The 25560-nt window shown below is 44.1% G+C and overlaps 2 protein-coding genes across 3 annotated transcripts in view; both read right to left on the bottom strand.

Moving 5' to 3' along the window:
* LOC117192219 (SR-related and CTD-associated factor 4-like) overlaps positions 1 to 25560 on the bottom strand; it is a 180150-nt gene that overhangs the window by 138916 nt on the left and 15674 nt on the right. The window lies entirely within an intron of this gene.
* On the bottom strand, positions 10 to 23969 carry LOC117192225 (nuclear pore complex protein Nup133-like). The gene is made up of 4 exons (XM_033396896.1): positions 23868 to 23969; positions 9988 to 10114; positions 248 to 422; positions 10 to 183 (listed from the first exon to the last, which is right to left on the bottom strand). The coding sequence occupies exons 1-4, from the start codon at positions 23887 to 23889 to the stop codon at positions 25 to 27; spliced, it is 483 nt and encodes a 160-aa protein (XP_033252787.1). The 5' UTR covers positions 23890 to 23969; the 3' UTR covers positions 10 to 24.

Below are 25560 nucleotides of genomic sequence, written 5' to 3'. Positions count from 1 at the left end.
CCTTCCAGACTCTACGCTGGAAATTCACTGGAATACACTAATCAACTCACTGTTGTACCCTAAATCGGAGTAGGGCAGTTGTAGTTCGCGGCATTGGGACAAGCCACCTCCCCGTCTAGGTTGCTTGGCACCCTTGGACGTCTCTTTGTACTGCCAAATTAAAAGTCGGCGACCGTGCACAACCTAAAATAGGGCGGAAATTTAATACCCAGCCAAATCATTTTTCGATCCGTGCTTATGCCCGTACCCAAGCCCAGCCATTTTGGGCAACCTTCGCAGAAACGGCTCCTGCAGCAGATCCCACAAAGGTCAAGGCCTCGTTCACTACGACGGGCAGGGGAAAACCAAAGCTCTCCACAACATTGTAGTCCGACCGGATGCCGGGTATCGATTGGGTAGATCGCCCGGACAAACTATGCCGGCTGTTAAGCTGTTAAGCGTTTTTAACAACTGTTGCAATTTGAAGTTAATGAAAGTCGAGAGGCTGTTTATAATTCACAATTTATTTGCATATGTAAACCAACTTATCGCGTATGTACATATGGGGATGATTCGGGCGACCGATTGATGCGAGGATGTTAGTCTAATAGCTGCGACGATTAGCTCAAGACTGCCCATGCAAGGGCTGACGGGCCAAATTGCCGGGCCCTATGCAGCAAGCTTAGACGCGAGCGAGAGCGTATGATAGCCCGAGAGCGTTAGAGCTGCTCGGGGACGCTGTTAAGCCGAGTCCGAGAGATTGCGACATAAGGAGACGAAAGAATTCCGCTGCATGCGCATATGCGGTAGCAAATGATCTTTGCAGTGGGGGCATTGGAAACGACAGCACCAAAATGCATTTCCTTTGGGCCGCACCACTGGCAATAATTAAAAATATTTAAGCTGCTTGACCCGACATACTCCCCCCGTTGGAAGCCTGACTTTCAACAGCATCTTTAAGGGGCAGCAGGCACAGCTTGTTGACGGCGCGCTTGGTGATTCCAGATGACGTCTTCAGCACAGCAACTCGGGCAACGCCATCTCGTCCAGGCAAAAGCTCGACCACTCTCGCCAGTGGCCACTTCATGGGAGGAAGATTCTCATCCTTGACAAGAACCAAATCTGCGACTGCTAAACTAGGCTTCGCAGTGCGCCACTTTGAGCACTGCTGCAGTGACGTTATGTACTCCTCCTTCCACCGGGACCAAAAGAGCTGCTGCAGGTACGAAACGCGCTGCCAGCCGTCCAGGCGATCGAAGTTTAGCTGCGTGACGTCAGGCTCAGCGAACGAAGCAGGAGGGCCACCATTCAAGAAATGCGCTGGAGTTAGAACATCTAGATCGGCAGGGCTCTCTGAAATTGAAACTAAAGGTCTTGAATTAATCACTGCCGTGATGTGGCACAACAGCGTCCGCAGCTCGTCAAATCCAAGAACCGAGTTGCCTATCGCACGGTAGAAGTGGTACTTGGCCGTCTTCACTGCAGCCTCCCATAGACCACCAAAATGAGGGGAGCGCGGAGGAATGAAATGCCAGTCTATAGCCTCGACCAAGCAAAAATCCAGCTGCGCCTTCTGATGGTCATCGCTGAGGACCAGGCGCTTTAATTCCATCAGCTCATTCTTAGCGCCGACAAAATTGGATGCGTTGTCTGACCAAATTTGCCACGGCTTCCGTCTGGTACATATGAAGCGCTTTAGTCCATGTAGAAAAGCAACTGTGGATAAGTCCTTTATAAGCTTCAGATGAACAGCCTTGGTAGCGAAACAAATGAAGACGCAGACGTAGCACTTGATTGGAGCCTTGTTGCGTGCCTCCGGTTTGTAGAAAAACGGCCCACAGAAGTCCACGCCTGTGATCTCAAAGGCATGAGAACCATCGAGCCGCTCCTTTGGAAGATCCGCCATAATATGCTCCAATACCCTGGGCTTCAGTCGAAAGTCGAAAGTTTACTGCCTTGTTTACCGTCTTCCTCCCCCAATAGGCCAATATTGGGATCGAATTAGTCCAAGCAAAGCTCGAGGACCAGCGTGCAGATTCCGCTCATGAAAATGGGAGATTATTGCAAGAGTCAGTGGATGGCTGTTGGGCAAGATGATGGGATGACGGCCATCAAAATCCAACGAAGAGTTTTTCAGTCGACCATCTACCCTGAGAAGTCCAAACTGATCCATGAATGGCGATAACAATGCGATTGAGCTCGATGAGGAGACTGCTCCCCTTGCCCGCAGTGACTTCATGTCCTCCCATAGCTGAGTACGCTGGACTAGTCGTAGCAATACCTGGGTTCCATGTTCAATGTCTGAGACTGTGAGTCCGGGGCGCCGAATTCGGTTGCAAAACTTGTGAATGTATCCGAAAACGCGTTGCAAAGAAGCAAATGAATTCGCATACTTGGAATCAGCAATAATGTCCATGTAGGGCGATTTGACCAGAAGAGCCTTCCGACGAAGTTCAAGGGCTGGCTTATCAGGTAGCACAGTGGGTGGCCAGTCATCTGAGGAGCCGCAAAGAAATGGAGGACCATGAGCCCAAAGAGGTGACTCATTCAGCTCAGTCGGATGAGCCCCTCGAGACAGAATGTCGGCTGGGTTTAAAGCTGTGGGAACATAGCGCCATTCCATTTTTTCGGTCATTTCCTGAATCGTTGACACTCTATTTGCAACAAAAATATTAAATCTTGACGGCTCGTCCCGAATCCAAGAGAGCGCAACGGCAGAATCACACCAACAGTAACACCTTCCCTTGAATACATTCATTCCAGCTATCTCAGATATGAGCCTAGCCAGCAACTCCGCTCCACAAAGCTCCAACTTTGGTACTGTAAGTGTCTTCAAAGGAGCCACACGAGATTTGGCACAAAGTAAGTGACTGCTGAAATGCTGACCCTTGGACACGACATAAATGCATGCACCATAAGCCTCGATGCAGGCATCGCAAAATCCGTGAATTTCCAGCGTAGAGTCTGGAAGGAGCACAAGCCGAGGAAATTCAAGTCGACGAATCTGACCAAAACTGGTGCATATTTCCTGCCACTCGGTGTTCAGTGCGACTGGAAGGCTTTCATCCCAGGACAACTTCTCTTGGCACAAACGCTGGAGAAAGATTTTGGATTTAGTAATTACGGGACCAGCTAGTCGGAGAGGATCGTAGAATCGCGCTATGGATGACAAACCAGAGCGCCGGCAGGAATTCAAAGAAGATTGAAGGGCCGAGAACGAAAATAATAGTAGATCAGAAACCGGATCCCACGCAAGTCCTAAAGTTTTAGTCACATGGCTGCCATCGTCGAACTTCAAAAATGTTTTCTTGTCCTCTTCCGGAGCTCCATCCAGCACAGCAGGGACGTTCGAACACCATTTCCTCAATCTGAACTGACCTCTAGACAAAATTCCAGTAGTTTGCTCCCGAATCCGGATAGCCTCCTCCTGCGAGCTGGCTCCAGATATCAAGTCATCCACGTAGAAGTCACGGCGAAGGATTTCAGCTCCAACTGGAAACGCCATCTGCTCGTCTATTGCCAACTGATGCATCGCTCGCACAGATAGATAGGAGGCAGGCTTCGTCCCATAAGTAACGGTGTCCAATTGAAACACACGCAAGTCTTCTTCCCTGGAGTTTCTCCACAGAATACACTGCAAGTTGCTATCCTCGGTCGAGACTCTTACACAACGATACATCTTACAGATATCTCCCGTAATCGCAACGGCGTATGACCGAAATCGAGCAAGAATATGAAACAGTTTGGGTTGGATTACGGGACCAGCCATTAAAACGTCGTTCAGGGAATATCCAGATGAGGTTGAAGCGGATCCATCAAAAACGACGCGAAGCTTGGTCGTAGAACTATCTTCCTTCATGACGCAATGGTGAGGCAAAAAATATCGGCAGTTGCTGATTGACTGGGTAGGAACCTGAGACATATGGCCTAAATCAAGGTACTCCTTTATAAATGCTGCATACTGAGATTTAACATCAGGGCGACGATCTAACTTTCTCTCAAGGGTCAGGAATCTACGAAGCGCTTGATTGTAAGATTTATTTATTTATTTATTAAATTAACAAATTATCTGTTAATAATGGTACTTAGTTAATAAAGGCGGAAAAAGATAAGTTAAAAGTTAGCTAAATTTAAATGATTATAAATATTGCATGCAATTAGTTTAAGAGACAGTTCAGGGGATAGGGTTTGACAGAGGGAGTTGTAATTATGGCATAAAACCCTAAAAGGTTCATGATCAGCATAATTAGACCTACATATGGGTAGACGGATAGGCCTAAAAGTACGGGTAGGTCTGGATGGAACGGCCAAGTCAATCTGACCCAAGAGAGTTTGGGAGTCAACAGTCCCAAGAAGGAGCTTGTGCACGAACATTACGCCATTGCATATTCTGCGATGGTGCAACGACGGCAGGTCGATATGATTTAGCCTAGACCGGTAGGGTGGCAAGATTCTACCCGAGTCCCAGTTAAAGTTCCGAAGGGCAAAAATTAAAAATTGCTTTTGCACGGATTCAATAACAGCCTGCTGCTCTTTATACTGCGGGCTCCACACACAAGAACAATACTCCAATATAGGACGTACTAACGAGATGTACAGTTGTTTCGTAACGTACTTGTCGTCAAACTCCTTGGACCAACGCTTGATGAACGCTAAAACACCCTTAGCTTTATTTACAGTTGCAGCTATATGGGTGTTGAAACACATCTTATGATCAAAATGGACTCCGAGGTCATTTGAACTCGAAATTCGCTCAAGGACATGATTTCCTAGAACATATGAGACAAAATGATGAGCGCGACGGTAAAATGTCATAAGTTTGCATTTGGAAAGGTTCAGAAAAAGAAGATTAGTTGAACACCACAATAGTAGTTCACTTAGATCAAGTTGAAGGCGTGTGTGCAAATACCAATCAGAGTAAGAAAGACAGATTTTGACATCATCAGCATACATTAGTGTAGTAGAGTATGTTATAACTTGAGGAAGGTCGTTCACAAATAAAATAAACAGAAGCGGGCCCAGATGACTTCCCTGTGGCACACCTGAAGTAACATTAACAGTATTTGACAACACGTTAGAAAACAAAACACGTTGAGTACGGTTAGAGAGATAGGACAAAATCCAATCTAGAAGATTCGTTGGGAACCCTAATAAAGAGAGCTTTTGAATAAGCAGAGCATGGTTCACAGAATCGAATGCCTTGCTGAAGTCCGTAAAAACTACATCCGTCTGCAAACCAATTTGAAAACCCCGGTGGATTAGGTTAGAAAACTCAAGAAGGTTAGTCGATGTTGAACGATGTCTGAAAAAACCGTGTTGCGACGGAGATATCAAGCTGCAACAAAGATGTTGCAGTTGCCGGGTGACCAGGAACTCAAGAAGCTTCGGTAGTTTTCAATGTTTGATCTTGAACCTTTTTTGTGAAGCGGAATGATGTAGGACTCATTCCAAATTACTGGGAGACAAGACTGTTCCAAGGAGAGGTTGAAGAGAAAGGTCAAGGGCTTGCAAAGGGACTGGGCACAGTGCTTTAAGATGCAACATGGTACCTTATCTGGACCCGCAGAAAACGATATGTCCATAGATGACAAACCTTCCAGAACAACGCTTTCCTCGAAAAAGGGCAGAAAAATGCTGTTAGCTTGAGGTAGCTGGTACGGATACGGAGTGGATGCGTTGTAAATATGAGATGAGTACGTTGTTTGGAAAAAGTTAGCGAATAAATTTGCAATACCAACAGCAGAAGCTTCTGTTTTGTTCTGGTAATGAAGGGACGGAGGAAAAACGTTTGACTTGCGCTTAGAATTAACGAACGAATAGAATTTTTTAGGATCACTACGAAAGTTACTACTACATTGTGAAAGGTAATGATTATAACACTGACTATTGACGGCAAGGAACAGAGAGCGAGCGGAGGAGTATAGAGCTAAGGCCAACGTGGAGCCCGACTTCTGGTACTTTTTATAGAGCCGGGATTTATTATTTTTTAAGTATGACAAATACTTGGAGAACCAGGGAGGCTTGGACGATACAGGTACAGTGATATCTGGAACAAACGTATTAAGGGCGGAGTAAATAGAACTATAAAACGAGTTAACAGTTGCATCTATGTTCGGTAATGAATAAAGAAACGACCAATCAACACGCGAGAGATGTAGATCTAAATCAATAAAGTTTGTTTTGCGAAAACACTTTATGTGACAAGGAGCCATGGAACTGTCAGCACCTCCAGATTGTGTACACTCCAGTGATATCAACAAAGTTGGATGGTAAGGATCTTCAGGGAGAGATATTGGGCTTGCTCTAGTTACAGTAGCAAGAGAACCATCGTTAACAAAAACGAGGTCAAGAAGTCTGTCCCTAATGTTTTTAACGGCATTAATTTGGACAAGGGAAATATCCGTTAGCCCATTGATAAAGTCATTATGGCAATTGGGAAACAACAGGTTAGCGTCATTACAAGGCAGCCAAGAAAGAAATGGGAGGTTAAAGTCCCCCATGACAATAATTCGATCATTGCACCCTAATGTAGAAACAACATTATTAATTGCTGAAATGTGGTGTAAGTAAAGCTCAGCATCAGACCTGGGAGGAATGTAAGAGCAGGTTAAATAGAAAAATGCGGAGCCAACACGAACTTTGACTGCAACAAATTCAATTCCATGAATGTTATTGAATGGGAATAACTCAGATGAGAAAACAGATTTAACTGCAATCAGAACCCCACCTGCAAAAGATGGGCGGTCCATTCTATAAATAGTGTAACTATCAATGAAAATTTCGTGATCATTGACAGAGGAGTTAAGCCAGGTTTCGGTAAACGCGATGGCATCGAAATCAAAGGACGCGCTATTAGTATGAATTTGACGCAATTTTCCCAGCAAACTGCGAACGTTCTGATAGTGCATGGAAAAATAGTACATCAGTTTTTTGGAGCATGTTCGGTAATTCTTGGATTCAAGTTCGAATCTTTGAGAAGGAACTCATGCACAATTGTATGCTCAGGCCATATTGACGGTTCTAGAGAACAGGATAGTAAAGAATCAGGGAGAAGAATTTTAAAGGATGATATGTTGCGCTTATGTTTAAATGTAAATTTAGTCACAACTATATCAACAGGCGAAGTGTTAAGTTTAGCGGCAAGGTGTTGTTTAACATCCTCCGTTATAGCCTCAGGAATAAGACGAGAAACAAATATTGCTTTCCGAGGGACCACTGCTTTAAGTTGAAGTCCCGAGCGAGATCGAAATCTCCAAGGAAATCCAAATTATATTTTGCTGGCAGCCGAACACAATATTCGCCTTTATGTAGTCGACGGAAATGCTGCACAAAGTGTGCTTCACAATCTAGCTCTTCTTTGGTAGACTTTATTATTGGTTCGATGCAATTTTCTACCTCCCAAAACCTCCGAAGAAGCACCTCAAGCCGATCCTCTGGACTATTATCCTCACCAGCTACGGCCCGATCGCGAGAGACCATCAACGAGGAACCTTTTAAACGCGAACAACATCCAGACACGATCCATCCCAAGCGCGTTTTCTGAATTGAAGGCAATCCTGGCAGTAGCTTGACCTGACCAACACACAGGAGCTCGAAAAACAGACTTGCGCCAATTAGCAGATCGACGCGCTGCGGCTTATAAAACTCCGGATCAGCTAGTGGTATGTTAGATGGAATGTTCCAGTTTTGAGTGTCAATTCCGAAGCTTGGCTGTCGATCGGTTATGCTAGAGGCTACAATGGCAGTGATGAGAGTTGAGTAATCCGATGAGCGAGAGTGCAGGCTAACGTTGACTGAAAATCCATCCGTGACGAAGCTAGAGTCGCCTATTCCCGAGACTGCAGTCGATGATTTCATTTTTCGAAGCTGAAGCTGATTCGCGAAACGATAAGTTATTAGATGCAACTGGGAGCCGGAATCTAGCAACGCTCGGCAGGGAACTAAAACTCCGGTGCGATTTTTGACTAAGACCGTGGCCGTGGCAAGTAAAACAACACCATTCCTGAGATCTTGGGCAATAAGGGCAGAAGAGGTAGCCGCTGAAGTAGAGGGCGCAGTGGTATGCTCAGACGGCGTATCCTGAGATGGAGTATACGGCGCTGATTTCCCTTGGACTGCGGTATCTTCAGGGCTACCAAAATGAAGGAGGGTATGGTGTCTACCCCCGCAGGTACGACAGTTGCTCGAGGTGCACTAAGTAATCGATGCCCTGTTCTGAGACAATTTATCCACAACGAAAGCCGCTTGGCTTCTTTATGGCGATTTGTGGGGGACAGCGCTTTAAAGTTCTGGCAGTGCTGGACCTCGTGAGCACCATCGTTGCACAGCACGCAGCGTGCTACGGTTTGGTTCGTTGTAACCAATGTGGACCTAGAATTATTATGCTTTCTACTTCTGCCCACCTGATTGCTCAACGCATAGCTTGCCATAGAAAAGTCCATCATTTCCAATGATCTGCATCGCTGCTCCAAGAACGAGGCCATAGATTCCCACGACGGAATTAAGTTTGCGAATGCGGGGTCGTAGAATCGTTCCTCCCACTTCTCTTGGCTCGCTGGATCCAGTTTTCGGAGAATTTCCTGCACGACGATGCATCCTGCGATCTGCTCAGTGGAGCCCAAACCCTGGAGCGCGCGCATATGTGAATTGAACTTGTCTGAAAGCTCCCGAAGCATGACCACTGACCCAGGTTCCACAGCCTGGAGCGCCAAGATCTCATTGATGTGTGCCTGAAAGACCAATCGCCGATTATTGAATCTGTTTTCCAACAAATCTAATGCCACAGCATAATTGCCATCTGAGATTTCCAGCGACCGAACAGTCTCCAATGCCGAATCCCGCAGACAGGAACGCAAATGCTGGAGCTTTTCTATGTTTGTTAAGTCCGGATGGCTGTCGATGATGGTGGCAAACATTGAATAAAAGTCCGTCCAGTTCGCATACCCGCCGCTAAACGTCGGCAATTGTATAGGAGGCAGGGATGGTACTTGTCTACCGTGAGGTAGAAATTGCGAGCCGGCAAACTCAACCGTAGTATTTCCTCCAGCCAAGGTAGAATGAAACGGCATGCGGCCGCTACTCTTAGCCATTTCCCTCATAATCGCCGCCTTCAGCGAGCTTGCAAGTGACTCAAAAATGTCACACAAACCACTGTGAATTTCGCTTCGATCCAATTCCTCAAGCTCGCCGTGAAACATCTCAAATTTGCTGATCACCTTCTCGACTTGCTCTTGCTTTACCACGAGCATGTAGTAGTCACAGTCTGACGACTCATTCTGCCAAGCGGTAGCTAACCTTTTCATTTTCTCGCATAATTCCGTTGACTTAAGCTTCAAAAAAGACACCCTGTTTTGCTCACTGGTCATTGGAATTTCGTTAGCAGCATTAATTTCCATGGTAGCGGCAGCGTTAGCAGAAAGACCAACGTCTCTAGCGGGAAGATGATCGCAAAGAGTAACACGAGCAATAGACGACAAGAACCGAGCCCAGCAAGCGAACAGCTATGTACGAACTGTATATACAAAGGCGACCGGTGTAAGAAACGTTTCTTGCGGGAAGATGACCGAAAAGGGAAGCGCAAGCCAACAGCTCCGTGCACTACCGAATATGCAGGAGAGGCCGTTGTATATATGTATGGATAACTTATGTGGTCGATGACACTGGTTGAGATGGCAATTAGTTAAGATCTTTGAATGCTATATTAGTTTGTGATTGCACTGATGGATTATTTAGTGCACAATCACGTCGGGGTCACCAAATGTTAAGCTATTAAGCGTTTTTAACAACTGTTGCAATTTGAAGTTAATGAAAGTCGAGAGGCTGTTTATAATTCACAATTTATTTGCATATGTATGTAAACCAACTTATCGCGTATGTACATATGGGGATGATTGGGGCGAACGATTGATGCGAGGATGTTAGTCTAATAGCTCCGACGATTAGCTCAAGAATGTTGGGAAAAAGTGTTTGAAATCATCTTTAAATAGGCGAGACACTCCTGTTAGTTACCTCTTGTGCAGGGCAGTTTTTTTCAAACTCCCTGAAGGTGTAGAGCAGTTCAAGTTCCCGCCAAAAAAAGACTTTTGCGTGCTGTCTGCACATAGCCGGCGGAATCCTGGCGATGACTCCCGCGGAGTTCCGTATTTTCCGCTTTTTCATGTTTCTTTCCTTTACTTTGTTTTGAATATTATTGCTATGGGTACTATGAGTACTATCCTAGTGATAAGGAGCAAATGAATTTTTTTTTTTTTTTGCTCAGGTTTGACGAAATAAATATTATATTTTTTTAAAGGTTTTACTCAGCAGTGTGACCGCGGACTTATCGTTAAAATATACCGTCGGACCCTCAGAAATATACCAAAATATACCGTCAGATTTTAAAAATATACCGTAAATATACTGACGAATTTAAGTTCTGTTTTACATATTCCTCGTTTTTGATAATCCGTGGAATATTATCAGCTATATAGAACATTTAGCCATGCCCACATAATTTTATCCGATTAGTGAATCTATTTTTTAATTGATTGGTTTATTTTAAACACTTGCTTTTATTGCATTTTGCGTAAAAAGAGGTTTTAACGAAAATGGTCGAACAAAAAAAACGAGAGGATAGTTGTTCCTATTGTTCAATTTTGATCTTCGATCGAATATTACCAGCTATATGGAACATTTAGCCATGCCCACATAAATTTATATGATTGATGAATCAATTTTCAACTTGACTGGCCTATTCTAAATACTTGCATTTATTGGATTTCTATACTAATTATATACCGATATACCGTAAACATACGGTATACGCCAGCTCAAACATGTAACGTAACGCAGAGCGAACAGACAAAATTAAAAACTATATTTCAAAAAAATATGTGATCGTATGCTTTTTTCGTTTTCAGAGTTTGGTTGCTCTTTCTCTTGAGGGTCCAGATTACTGTATTGTATTGGTGTACACTGCACACGCAATATCATTATATCCATGCATAGGTTTTACGGTTGCCGGCATTTGCGGACTATTTAATTTTTGGTTTCTATGTAATTTTCTTTAGCATTTTTGGAGATTGCAAAAAACTGCATTCTCTGGCGTGTGTTGACGTGTGGTTCGATTCGACGATTCTTGACATTTCGTTAGCATTTTGCGTTTTCGAGCAAGTTTTTGATTCTTTGTTTTGAATGGTTTACAAATTTAGGAGAACGTTGTTATAGCATCGGGTGCGGGTCCGCCAGACAATGTTTTTCTTAAAAACCTTACCTTTGGCTTCTCTTCTCTTTTTATACCCGATACTCAAAATGAGTATTGGGGTATATTAGATTTGTGGTAAAAGTGGATGTGTGTAACGTCCAAAAGGAATCGTTTTCGACCCCATAAAGTATATATATTCTTGATCAGCATCAATAGCCGAGTCGATTGAGCCCTGTCTGTCTGTCCGTCTGTCCGTCTGTCCGTCCGTTCGTCCGTCCGTCCCCTTCAGCGCCTAGTGCTCAAAGACTATAAGAGCTAGAGCAACGATGTTTTGGATCCAGACTTCTGTGATATGTCACTGCTACAAAAATATTTCAAAACTTCGGCCCGCCCACTTCCGCCCCCACAAAGGACGAAAATCTGTGGCATCCACATTTTTAAAGATACGATAAAACCAAAAACGCAGAATCGGTGAGGATGACCATATCTTCTACAGTGCAAAATCTGAACCAGATCGTATAATGATTATAGCCAGAATCAAGAAAACAATTTCATTCTTTCTCGCTCTGTCTCTCTCTAACACACAGGTTTCATGGTCGGTTTTGTCAATTGCAAAATATGAGTTCAAGGATCTCAGAACCTATAAGAGCCAGAGCAACCAAATTTGGTATCCACACTCCTGTGATATCGGACCTTGACCGTTTCGTGTCCAAATTTCGCCACACCCCCTTCCGCCCCCGCAAAGGACGAAAATCTGGGGCATCTACAAATCTCAGAGACTATTAAGGCTAGAGTAACCAAATTTGGTATCCGCACTTCTGTTAGATCCCACTATAAAACGTATATCTCAGAATTTCGCCCCACCCCTTTCCGCCCCCACAAAGGACGAAAATCTGTTGCATCCACAATATTGCACATTCGAGAAAACTAAAAACGCAGAATCATAGATAATGACCATATCTATCAGATTGCTGAATTTGGATCAGATCGGATCATTTTTGTAGCCAAAAGCAAGAAGTCAATTTTCAGTGGCTACGCAGCGCCCGACGTCACGCTCAGACTGATTTTCTGTCTCTCTCGCACGCACTCTTTGTCGTGTCGTTCAATATTAGCGGCGTCTGCCGGAGAGAGCCATACTGACTTAGTATCGGGTATAACTGTAGAGTTGCGGTGTCCGCAGCAACTCACAACGTTCCACCTCGTTTGTCATATATTGTACAACATATCTTTAATCTTTAAATCTTTAAATCAACTATTCGTTTCTTAGGCTCTGATCTCAAATATTTGCAGTGTTTTTCAATGATTTTTCGCTCTTTAAGACAAGGCAAGGCAAGGCGAGGGTAGTATTATTTTTTACTTTTGGTGGCAAAAATAGTATCGTATCTACTTATGGCTCAATAACGTCCCTCAGCACCTCGAGGGTAGGGTGGTACCAATTGTTGAGCCATATTGTGGTAAAGTTATTGCTTAAAGAGTTTAATTTTATCGCAGATATAGTTACAGCTTAATTTTAAATTGGAGACAATCCTAGACCGCTACGCTCGGCTCCGCTCGGTTATAACAACATTTTGGGCGCTTCTTGCGGACAAACTCAAACTCAACTGCACCTTCACCTGCACGTCAGCACAGTCCGCACAGTGACCTTCCTGCAAGTTGAGGTCACAGCAAGGTAGCCCTGTTGCAATGGTAGATTTATGATCTGAACGAAGTCCTGACCGGTTAGGATCGGTAGATTCACGTTATTCCCGTCGTGGGCAATAGATGGCCAATAGCGCACATCTCCCGTTGCAGAAACTGCTATGCAGGATGCCATTTGCTGGCCGTCTGTCTGGAATAAACTAATCAACTCACTGTTGTACCCTAAATCGGAGTAGGGCAGTTGTAGTTCGCGGCATTGGGACAAGCCACCTCCCCGTCTAGGTTGCTTGGCACCCTTGGACGTCTCTTTGTACTACCAAATTAAAAGTCGGCGACCGTGCACAACCTGAAATAGGGCGGAAATTTAATACCCATGTTACACTTGGCTTGTTTCCCAGAGGGCAATGCCGGCTAGCTGTCGACCCAGGGCTGGGTAGTTCCCCTTGCCCGCCAAATGTAGACAAAAAGGAGACATACTACTTCTCGGGACATCAAAACTAACAACAACCTACAGACAAAGAAAATCATAAACAGACGGCTATCAAGTGGGTGAAGCTTGGGTGTTATCACTTCGCGCGCCCGCCCTACCTGTGACCAAACACAACTTTCATTTTGGCCACCCTCTCCTGGAACGGTAACGGCTGGCCTAATCCATGGCTTACGCCACGCGTCCTCCCTCTATTTTAAATTTACGGCATCATGCTTCAGTATATATCCAAGCTTTAATAATTATAAATTGACAATTTCATCTTTCTCATTAATAAATAGCTATACTCAAAATTATCACTAACCACTAAGAAACACCAAAACGTTCGACACAAAGGCAAACAAGGAAATAACTGCTGAAATTTCGTTCAACCAACAGGGATACCCTCACCCATACGTAATGGAATATGTGTAGATGAGTGGATCCAGTTTTACGGAAGTTAATTTAACTCGGGCCCCTACGGAGACTTAACCTACCAAGAGCTCTTGTTAAGGGTCCCCGGGACATAAACAATAAACAATATTTTTCCACAAATCGCTCGACCAAATACGGTGGACTGATGGGACCCCCGCGTCACCCACTAAGGGTTAATCTTCTGGCACTGAACAGCTGATCGCAGATTTAGGTTCGTGAAAGGTGTTGGTGTTTTTATACCCGATACTCAAAATGAGTATTGGGGTATATTAGATTTGTGGTAAAAGTGGATGTGTGTAACGTCCAAAAGGAATCGTTTTCGACCCCCCAAAAAGTATATATATTCTTGATCAGCATCAATAGCCGAGTCGATTGAGCCCTCTCTGTCTGTCCGTCTGTCCGTCCGTCCGTCCGTCCGTCCCCTTCAGCGCCTAGTGCTCAAAGACTGTAAGAGCTAGAGCAACGATGTTTTGGATCCAGACTTCTGTGATATGTCACTGCTACAAAAATATTTCAAAACTTCGCCCCGCCCACTTCCGCCCCCACAAAGGACGAAAATCTGTGGCATCCACATTTTTAAAGATACGATAAAACCAAAAACGCAGAATCGGTGAGGATGACCATATCTTCTACAGTGCAAAATCTGAACCAGATCGTATAATGATTATAGCCAGAATCAAGAAAACAATTTCATTCTTTCTCGCTCTGTCTCTCTAACACACAGGTTTCATGGTCGGTTTTGTCAATTGCAAAATATGAGTTCAAGGATCTCAGAACCTATAAGAGCCAGAGCAACCAAATTTGGTATCCACACTCCTGTGATATCGGACCTTGACCGTTTCGTGTCCAAATTTCACCACACCCCCTTCCGCCCCCGCAAAGGACGAAAATCTGGGGCATCTACAAATCTCAGAGACTATTAAGGCTAGAGTAACCAAATTTGGTATCCGCACTTCTGTTAGATCTCACTATAAAACGTATATCTCAGAATTTCGCCCCACCCCCTTCCGCCCCCACAAAAGACGAAAATCTGTTGCATCCACAATATTGCACATTCGAGAAAACTAAAAACGCAGAATCATAGATACTGACCATATCTATCAGATTGCTGAATCTGGATCAGATCGGATCATTTTTGTAGCCAAAAGCAAGAAGTCAATTTTCAGTGGCTACGCAGCGCCCGACGTCACGCTCAGACTGATTTTCTGTCTCTCTCGCACGCACTCTTTGTCGTGTGGTTCAATATTAGCGGCGTCTGCCGCAGGAGAGCCATACTGACTTAGTATCGGGTATAACTGTAGAGTTGCGGTGTCCGCAGCAACTCACAACGTTCCACCTCGTTTGTCATATATTGTACAACATATCTTTAATCTTTAAATCTTTAAATCAACTATTCGTTTCTTAGGCTCTGATCTCAAATATTTGCAGTGTTTTTCAATGATTTTTCGCTCTTTAAGACAAGGCAAGGCAAGGCGAGGGTAGTATTATTTTTTACTTTTGGTGGCAAAAATAGTATCGTATCTACTTATGGCTCAATAACGTCCCTCAGCACCTCGAGGGTAGGGTGGAACCAATTGTTGAGCCATATTGTGGTAAAGTTATTGCTTAAAGAGTTTAATTTTATCGCAGATATAGTTACAGCTTAATTTTAAATTGGAGACAATCCTAGACCGCTACGCTCGGCTCCGCTCGGTTATAACAACATTTTGGGCGCTTCTTGCGGACAAACTCAAACTCAACTGCACCTTCACCTGCACGTCAGCTCATTCCGCACAGTGACCTTCCTGCAAGTTGAGGTCACAGCAAGGTAGCCCTGTTGCAATGGTAGATTTATGATCTGAACGAAGTCCTGACCGGTTAGGATCGGTAGATTCACGTTATTCCCGTCGTGGGCAATAGATGGCCAATAGCGCACATCTCCCGTTGCAGAAACTGCTATGCAGGATGCCATTTGCTGGCCGTCTGTCTGGAATAAACTAATCAACTCACTGTTGTACCCTAAATCGGAGTAGGGCAGTTGTAGTTCGCGGCATTGGGACAAGCCACCTCCCCGTCTAGGTTGCTTGGCACCCTTGGACGTCTCTTTGTACTACCAAATTAAAAGTCGGCGACCGTGCACAACCTGAAATAGGGCGGAAATTTAATACCCATGTTACACTTGGCTTGTTTCCCAGAGGGCAATGCCGGCTAGCTGTCGACCCCAGGGCTGGGTAGTTCCCCTTGCCCGCCAAATGTAGACAAAAAGGAGCCATACTACTTCTCGGGACATCAAAACTAACAACAACCTACAGACAAAGAAAATCATAAACAGACGGCTATCAAGTGGGTGAAGCTTGGGTGTTATCACTTCGCGCGCCCGCCCTACCTGTGACCAAACACAACGTTCATTTTGGCCACCCTCTCCTGGAACGGTAACGGCTGGCCTAATCCATGGCTTACGCCACGCGTCCTCCCTCTATTTTAAATTTACGGCATCATGCTTCAGTATATATCTAAGCTTTAATAATTATAAATTGACAATTTCATCTTTCTCATTAATAAATAGCTATACTCAAAATTATCACTAACCACTAAGAAACACCAAAACGTTCGACACAAAGGCAAACAAGGAAATAACTGCTGAAATTTCGTTCAACCAACGAATGGAATATGTGTAGATGAGTGGATCCAGTTTTACGGGGGTTAATTTAACTCGGGCCCCTACGGAGACTTAACCTACCAAGAGCTCTTGTTAAGGGTCCCCGGGACATAAACAATAAACAATATTTTTCCACAAATCGCTCGACCAAATACGGTGGACTGATGGGACCCCCGCGTCACCCACTAAGGGTTAATCTTCTGGCACTGTACAGCTGATCGCAGATTTAGGTTCGTGAAAGGTGTTGGTGTTTTTATACCCGATACTCAAAATGAGTATTGGGGTATATTAGATTTGTGGTAAAAGTGGATGTGTGTAACGTCCAAAAGGAATCGTTTTCGACCCCATAAAGTATATATATTCTTGATCAGCATCAATAGCCGAGTCGATTGAGCCCTGTCTGTCTGTCCGTCTGTCCGTCCGCCCGTGCGTCCGTCCGTCCGTCCGTCCCCTTCAGCGCCTAGTGCTCAAAGACTGTAAGAGCTAGAGCAACGATGTTTTGGATCCAGACTTCTGTGATATGTCACTGCTACAAAAATATTTCAAAACTTCGCCCCGCCCACTTCCGCCCCCACAAAGGACGAAAATCTGTGGCATCCACATTTTTAAAGATACGATAAAACCAAAATCGCAGAATCGGTGAGGATGACCATATCTTCTACAGTGCAAAATCTGAACCAGATCGTATAATGAATATAGCCAGAATCAAGAAAACAATTTCATTCTTTCTCGCTCTGTCTCTCTCTAACACAGGTTTCATGGTCGGTTTTGTCAATTGCAAAATATGAGTTCAAGGATCTCAGAACCTATAAGAGCCAGAGCAACCAAATTTGGTATCCACACTCCTGTGATATCAGACCTTGACCGTTTCGTGTCCAAATTTCGCCACACCCCCTTCCGCCCCCGCAAAGGACGAAAATCTGGGGCATCTACAAATTCCAGAGACTATTAAGGCTAGAGTAACCAAATTTGGTATCCGCACTTCTGTTAGATTTCACTATAAAACGTATATCTCAGAATTTCGCCCCACCCCCTTCCGCCCCACAAAAGACGAAAATCTGTTGCATCCACAATATTGCACATTCGAGAAAACTAAAGACGCAGAATCATAGATAATGACCATATCTATCAGATTGCTGAATCTGGATCAGATCGGATCATTTTTGTAGCCAAAAGCAAGAAGTCAATTTTCAGTGGCTACGCAGCGCCCGACGTCACGCTCAGACTGATTTTCTGTCTCTCTCGCACGCACTCTTTGTCGTGTGGTTCAATATTAGCGGCGTCTGCCGCAGGAGAGCCATACTGACTTAGTATCGGGTATAACTGTAGAGTTGCGGTGTCCGCAGCAACTCACAACGTTCCACCTCGTTTGTCATATATTGTACAACATATCTTTAATCTTTAAATCTTTAAATCAACTATTCGTTTCTTAGGCTCTGACCTCAAATATTTGCAGTGTTTTTCAATGATTTTTCGCTCTTTAAGACAAGGCAAGGCAAGGCGAGGGTAGTATTATTTTTTACTTTTGGTGGCAAAAATAGTATCGTATCTACTTATGGCTCAATAACGTCCCTCAGCACCTCGAGGGTAGGGTGGAACCAATTGTTGAGCCATATTGTGGTAAAGTTATTGCTTAAAGAGTTTAATTTTATCGCAGATATAGTTACAGCTTAATTTTAAATTGGAGACAATCCTAGACCGCTACGCTCGGCTCCGCTCGGTTATAACAACATTTTGGGCGCTTCTTGCGGACAAACTCAAACTCAACTGCACCTTCACCTGCACGTCAGCACAGTCCGCACAGTGACCTTCCTGGAAGTTGAGGTCACAGCAAGGTAGCCCTGTTGCAATGGTAGATTTATGATCTGAACGAAGTCCTGACCGGTTAGGATCGGTAGATTCACGTTATTCCCGTCGTGGGCAATAGATGGCCAATAGCGCACATCTCCCGTTGCAGAAACTGCTATGCAGGATGCCATTTGCTGGCCGTCTGTCTGGAATAAACTAATCAACTCACTGTTGTACCCTAAATCGGAGTAGGGCAGTTGTAGTTCGCGGCATTGGGACAAGCCACCTCCCCGTCTAGGTTGCTTGGCACCCTTGGACGTCTCTTTGTACTACCAAATTAAAAGTCGGCGACCGTGCACAACCTGAAATAGGGCGGAAATTTAATACCCATGTTACACTTGGCTTGTTTCCCAGAGGGCAATGCCGGCTAGCTGTCGACCCCAGGGCTGGGTAGTTCCCCTTGCCCGCCAAATGTAGACAAAAAGGAGACATACTACTTCTCGGGACATCAAAACTAACAACAACCTACAGACAAAGAAAATCATAAACAGACGGCTATCAAGTGGGTGAAGCTTGGGTGTTATCACTTCGCGCGCCCGCCCTACCTGTGACCAAACACAACGTTCATTTTGGCCACCCTCTCCTGGAACGGTAACGGCTGGCCTAATCCATGGCTTACGCCACGCGTCCTCCCTCTATTTTAAATTTACGGCATCATGCTTCAGTATATATCTAAGCTTTAATAATTATAAATTGACAATTTCATCTTTCTCATTAATAAATAGCTATACTCAAAATTATCACTAACCACTAAGAAACACCAAAACGTTCGACACAAAGGCAAACAAGGAAATAACTGCTGAAATTTCGTTCAACCAACGAATGGAATATGTGTAGATGAGTGGATCCAGTTTTACGGGAGTTAATTTAACTCGGGCCCCTACGGAGACTTAACCTACCAAGAGCTCTTGTTAAGGGTCCCCGGGACATAAACAATAAACAATATTTTTCCACAAATCGCTCGACCAAATACGGTGGACTGATGGGACCCCCGCGTCACCCACTAAGGGTTAATCTTCTGGCACTGAACAGCTGATCGCAGATTTAGGTTCGTGAAAGGTGTTGGTGTTTTTATACCCGATACTCAAAATGAGTATTGGGGTATATTAGATTTGTGGTAAAAGTGGATGTGTGTAACGTCCAAAAGGAATCGTTTTCGACCCCATAAAGTATATATATTCTTGATCAGCATCAATAGCCGAGTCGATTGAGCCCTGTCTGTCTGTCCGTCTGTCCGTCCGCCCGTGCGTCCGTCCGTCCGTCCGTCCCCTTCAGCGCCTAGTGCTCAAAGACTGTAAGAGCTAGAGCAACGATGTTTTGGATCCAGACTTCTGTGATATGTCACTGCTACAAAAATATTTCAAAACTTCGCCCCGCCCACTTCCGCCCCCACAAAGGACGAAAATCTGTGGCATCCACATTTTTAAAGATACGATAAAACCAAAAACGCAGAATCGGTGAGGATGACCATATCTTCTACAGTGCAAAATCTGAACCAGATCGTATAATGAATATAGCCAGAATCAAGAAAACAATTTCATTCTTTCTCGCTCTGTCTCTCTCTAACACACAGGTTTCATGGTCGGTTTTGTCAATTGCAACATATGATTGCAAGGATCTCAGAACCTATAAGAGCCAGAGCAACCAAATTTGGTATCCACACTCCTGTGATATCGGACCTTGACCGTTTCGTGTCCAAATTTCGCCACACCCCCTTCCGCCCCCGCAAAGGACGAAAATCTGGGGCATCTACAAATCTCAGAGACTATTAAGGCTAGAGTAACCAAATTTGGTATCCGCACTTCTGTTAGATCTCACTATAAAACGTATATCTCAGAATTTCGCCCCACCCCCTTCCGCCCCCACAAAAGACGAAAATCTGTTGCATCCACAATATTGCACATTCGAGAAAACTAAAAACGCAGAATCATAGATAATGACCATATCTATCAGATTGCTGAATCTGGATCAGATCGGATCATTTTTGTAGCCAAAAGCAAGAAGTCAATTTTCAGTGGCTACGCAGCGCCCGACGTCACGCTCAGACTGATTTTCTGTCTCTCTCGCACGCACTCTTTGTCGTGTGGTTCAATATTAGCGGCGTCTGCCGCAGGAGAGCCATACTGACTTAGTATCGGGTATAACTGTAGAGTTGCGGTGTCCGCAGCAACTCACAACGTTCCACCTCGTTTGTCATATATTGTACAACATATCTTTAATCTTTAAATCTTTAAATCAACTATTCGTTTCTTAGGCTCTGATCTCAAATATTTGCAGTGTTTTTCAATGATTTTTCGCTCTTTAAGACAAGGCAAGGCAAGGCGAGGGTAGTATTATTTTTTACTTTTGGTGGCAAAAATAGTATCGTATCTACTTATGGCTCAATAACGTCCCTCAGCACCTCGAGGGTAGGGTGGAACCAATTGTTGAGCCATATTGTGGTAAAGTTATTGCTTAAAGAGTTTAATTTTATCGCAGATATAGTTACAGCTTAATTTTAAATTGGAGACAATCCTAGACCGCTACGCTCGGCTCCGCTCGGTTATAACAACATTTTGGGCGCTTCTTGCGGACAAACTCAAACTCAACTGCACCTTCACCTGCACGTCAGCACAGTCCGCACAGTGACCTTCCTGCAAGTTGAGGTCACAGCAAGGTAGCCCTGTTGCAATGGTAGATTTATGATCTGAACGAAGTCCTGACCGGTTAGGATCGGTAGATTCACGTTATTCCCGTCGTGGGCAATAGATGGCCAATAGCGCACATCTCCCGTTGCAGAAACTGCTATGCAGGATGCCATTTGCTGGCCGTCTGTCTGGAATAAACTAATCAACTCACTGTTGTACCCTAAATCGGAGTAGGGCAGTTGTAGTTCGCGGCATTGGGACAAGCCACCTCCCCGTCTAGGTTGCTTGGCACCCTTGGACGTCTCTTTGTACTACCAAATTAAAAGTCGGCGACCGTGCACAACCTGAAATAGGGCGGAAATTTAATACCCATGTTACACTTGGCTTGTTTCCCAGAGGGCAATGCCGGCTAGCTGTCGACCCCAGGGCTGGGTAGTTCCCCTTGCCCGCCAAATGTAGACAAAAAGGAGCCATACTACTTCTCGGGACATCAAAACTAACAACAACCTACAGACAAAGAAAATCATAAACAGACGGCTATCAAGTGGGTGAAGCTTGGGTGTTATCACTTCGCGCGCCCGCCCTACCTGTGACCAAACACAACGTTCATTTTGGCCACCCTCTCCTGGAACGGTAACGGCTGGCCTAATCCATGGCTTACGCCACGCGTCCTCCCTCTATTTTAAATTTACGGCATCATGCTTCAGTATATATCTAAGCTTTAATAATTATAAATTGACAATTTCATCTTTCTCATTAATAAATAGCTATACTCAAAATTATCACTAACCACTAAGAAACACCAAACAAGGAAATAGCTGCTGAAATTTCGTTCAACCAACAGGGATACCCTCACCCATACGTAATGGAATATGTGTAGATGAGTGGATCCAGTTTTACGGGAGTTAATTTAACTCGGGCCCCTACGGAGACTTAACCTACCAAGAGCTCTTGTTAAGGGTCCCCGGGACATAAACAATAAACAATATTTTTCCACAAATCGCTCGACCAAATACGGTGGACTGATGGGACCCCCGCGTCACCCACTAAGGGTTAATCTTCTGGCACTGAACAGCTGATCGCAGATTTAGGTTCGTGAAAGGTGTTGGTGTTTTTATACCCGATACTCAAAATGAGTATTGGGGTATATTAGATTTGTGGTAAAAGTGGATGTGTGTAACGTCCAAAAGGAATCGTTTTCGACCCCATAAAGTATATATATTCTTGATCAGCATCAATAGCCGAGTCGATTGAGCCCTGTCTGTCTGTCCGTCTGTCCGTCCGCCCGTGCGTCCGTCCGTCCGTCCGTCCCCTTCAGCGCCTAGTGCTCAAAGACTGTAAGAGCTAGAGCAACGATGTTTTGGATCCAGACTTCTGTGATATGTCACTGCTACAAAAATATTTCAAAACTTCGCCCCGCCCACTTCCGCCCCCACAAAGGACGAAAATCTGTGGCATCCACAATTTCGACGATACGAGAAAACTAAAAACGCAGAATCGTAGAAGATGACTATATCTTCTAGAATGCAAAAAATCTGCACCAGATCGTATAATTATTATAGCCAGAATCAAGAAAACAATTTCATTTTTTCTCGCTTAGAGTAAAACATTAGCGCCTAGATCTCAGAGACTATAAAAGCTAGAGCAACCAAATTTGGTATTCACACTCCTAATATATCGGACCGAGACGAATTTGTTTCAAAATTTCGCCACACCCCCTTCCGCCCCCGCAAAGGATGAAAATCTGGGGATATTCACAAATCTCAGAGACTATTAAGGCTAGAGTAACCAAATTTGGTATCCGCACTCCTGTTAGATCTCACTATAAAACGTATATCTCAAAATTTCGCCCCACCCCTTCCGCCCCTCAAAGGACGAAAATCTGTTGCATCCACAATATTGAGGATACGAGAAAACTAAAAACGCAGAATCATAGACAATGATCATATATATCAGATTGCTGAATCTGGATCAGATCAGATCATTTTTATAGCCAAAAGGAACAAATCAATTTGCACTGGCTACGCAGCGCCCGACGTCACGCTCAGACTGATTTTCTGTCTCTCTCGCACGCACTCCTTGTCGTGTCGTTTAATATTAGCGGCGTCTGCCGGAGTGGCTCTCTCTCCTACTGACTTAGTATCGGGTATAACTGTAGAGTTGCGGTCTCCGCAGCAACTCACAACGTTCCCCCTCGTTACATATTTAGTTCAATGGCCAAGATTTTACGTTAAGCGGTTTACTCTAATATTAAATACTAAATAAAGGACAACACACGGAACAAAATAACATTTAATGTGGAACGGTGTTTGGAGTGCGGATTATGTTTTTTTTCCTTTAAGTGCAAACGACGCGGGCGATCGCTGGCCGGGGCCGGTCAGCCCTAAATTTATATAGGTCCGTTTATACGTGTGCGCGTGTGTGTGTGAATAGGGTTTCGGGTTGAGACCAAACGTGTGGCACGCACTGGAAGGCGATGCAACGATCGTGCGGTGTGGCTAGAATCGCCCTAATCCTATTCTATTACTTATATCCCCAGTACGGCTCCAGCTCCCCCGATGACCGCATACACCATCGAGCCTCCCTGGACTTCCGCTAGATGGCGCGTCGCCCTCAGCCCTGGCCACCTATCGTTCAGGTGGGACTGGAACACCCAGCCAAATCATTTTTCGATCCGTGCTTATGCCCGTACCCAAGCCCAGCCATTTTGGGCAACATTCGCAGAAACGGCTCCTGCAGCAGATCCCACAAAGGTCAAGGCCTCGTTCACTACGACGGGCAGGGGAAAACCAAAGCTCTCCACAACATTGTAGTCCGACCGGATGCCGGGTATCGATTGGGTAGATCGCCCGGACAAACTATGCCGGCTGTTGGGAAAAAGTGTTTGAAATCGTCTTTAAATAGGCGAGACACTCCTGTTAGTTACCTCTTGTGCAGGGCAGTTTTTTTCAAAACTCCCTGAAGGTGTAGAGCAGTTCGAGTTCCCGCCAAAAAAATACTTTTGCGTGCTGTCTGCACATAGCCGGCGGAATCCTGGCGATGACTCCCGCGGAGTTCCGTATAGCTGCTTTTTCATGTTTCTTTCCTTTACTTTGTTTTGAATATTATTGCTATGGGTACTATGAGTACTATCCTAGTGATGAGCAAATGTATTTTTTTTTTGCTCAGGTTTGACGAAATAAATATTATATTTTTTTAAAGGTTTTACTCAGCAGTGTGACCGCGGACTTATCGTTAAAATATACCGTCGGACCCTCAGAAATATACCAAAATATACTGTCAGATTTTAAAAATATACCGTAAATATACTGACGAATTTAAGTTCTGTTTTACATATTCCTCGTTTTTGATAATCCGTGGAATATTATCAGCTATATAGAACATTTAGCCATGCCCACATAATTTTATCCGATTAGTGAATCTATTTTCTAATTGATTGGTTTATTTTAATCACTTGCTTTTATTGCGTTTTGCGTAAAAAGAGGTTTTAACGAAAATGGTCGAACAAAAAAAAAACGAAAGAGGATAGTTGTTCCTATTGTTCAATTTTGATCTTCGATCGAATATTACCAGCTATATGGAACATTTAGCCATACCCACATAAATTTATATGATTGATGAATCAATTTTCAACTTGACTGGCATATTCTAAATACTTGCATTTATTGGATTTCTATACTAATTATATACCGATATACCGTAAACATACGGTATACGCCAGCTCAAACATGTAACGTAACGCAGAGCGAACAGACAAAATCAAAAACTATATTTCAAAAAAATATGTGATCGTATGCTTTTTTCGTTTTCAGAGTTTGGTTGCTCTTTCTCTTGAGGGTTCAGATTATTGTATTGTATTGGTGTACACTGCACACGCAATATCATTATATCCATGCATAGGTTTTACGGTTGCCGGCATTTGCGGACTATTTAATTTTTGGTTTCTATGCAATTTTCTTTAGCATTTTTGGAGTTTGCAAAAAACTGCATTCTCTGGTCTGTCCGTCTGTCCGTCCGTCCGTCTGTCCTTCCCCTTCAGCGCCTAGTGCTCAAAGACTATAAGAGCGAGAGCAACGATGTTTTGGATCCAGACTTCTGTTATATGTCACTGCTACAAGAATATTTCAAAACTTTGCCCCGCCCACTTCCGCCCCCACAAATGACGAAAATCTGTGGCATCCACAATTTCGACGATACGAGAAAACTAAAAACGCAGAATCGTAGAAGATGACTATATCTTCTAGAGTGCAAAAAATCTGCACCAGATCGTATAATTATTATAGCCAGAATCAAGAAAACAATTTCATTTTTTCTCGCTTAGAGTAAAACATTAGCGCCTAGATCTCAGAGACTATAAAAGCTAGAGCAACCAAATTTGGTATCCACACTCCTAATATATCGGACCGAGACGAATTTGTTTCAAAATTTCGCCACACCCCCTTCCGCCCCGCAAAGGATGAAAATCTGGGGATATTCACAAATCTCAGAGACTATTAAGGCTAGAGTAACCAAATTTGGTATCCGCACTCCTGTTAGATCTCACTATAAAACGTATATCTCAAAATTTCGCCCCACCCCCTTCCGCCCCCTCAAAGGACGAAAATCTGTTGCATCCACAATATTGAGGATACGAGAAAACTAAAAACGCAGAATCATAGACAATGATCATATATATCAGATTGCTGAATCTGGATCAGATCAGATCATTTTTATAGCCAAAAGGAACAAATCAATTTGCACTGGCTAC

The sequence above is a fragment of the Drosophila miranda genome (assembly GCF_003369915.1).
Source record: "Drosophila miranda strain MSH22 chromosome Y unlocalized genomic scaffold, D.miranda_PacBio2.1 Contig_Y2_pilon, whole genome shotgun sequence".
NCBI lineage: Eukaryota > Metazoa > Arthropoda > Insecta > Diptera > Drosophilidae > Drosophila > Drosophila miranda.
This window is presented reverse-complemented; position numbering and strand designations above follow the sequence as displayed.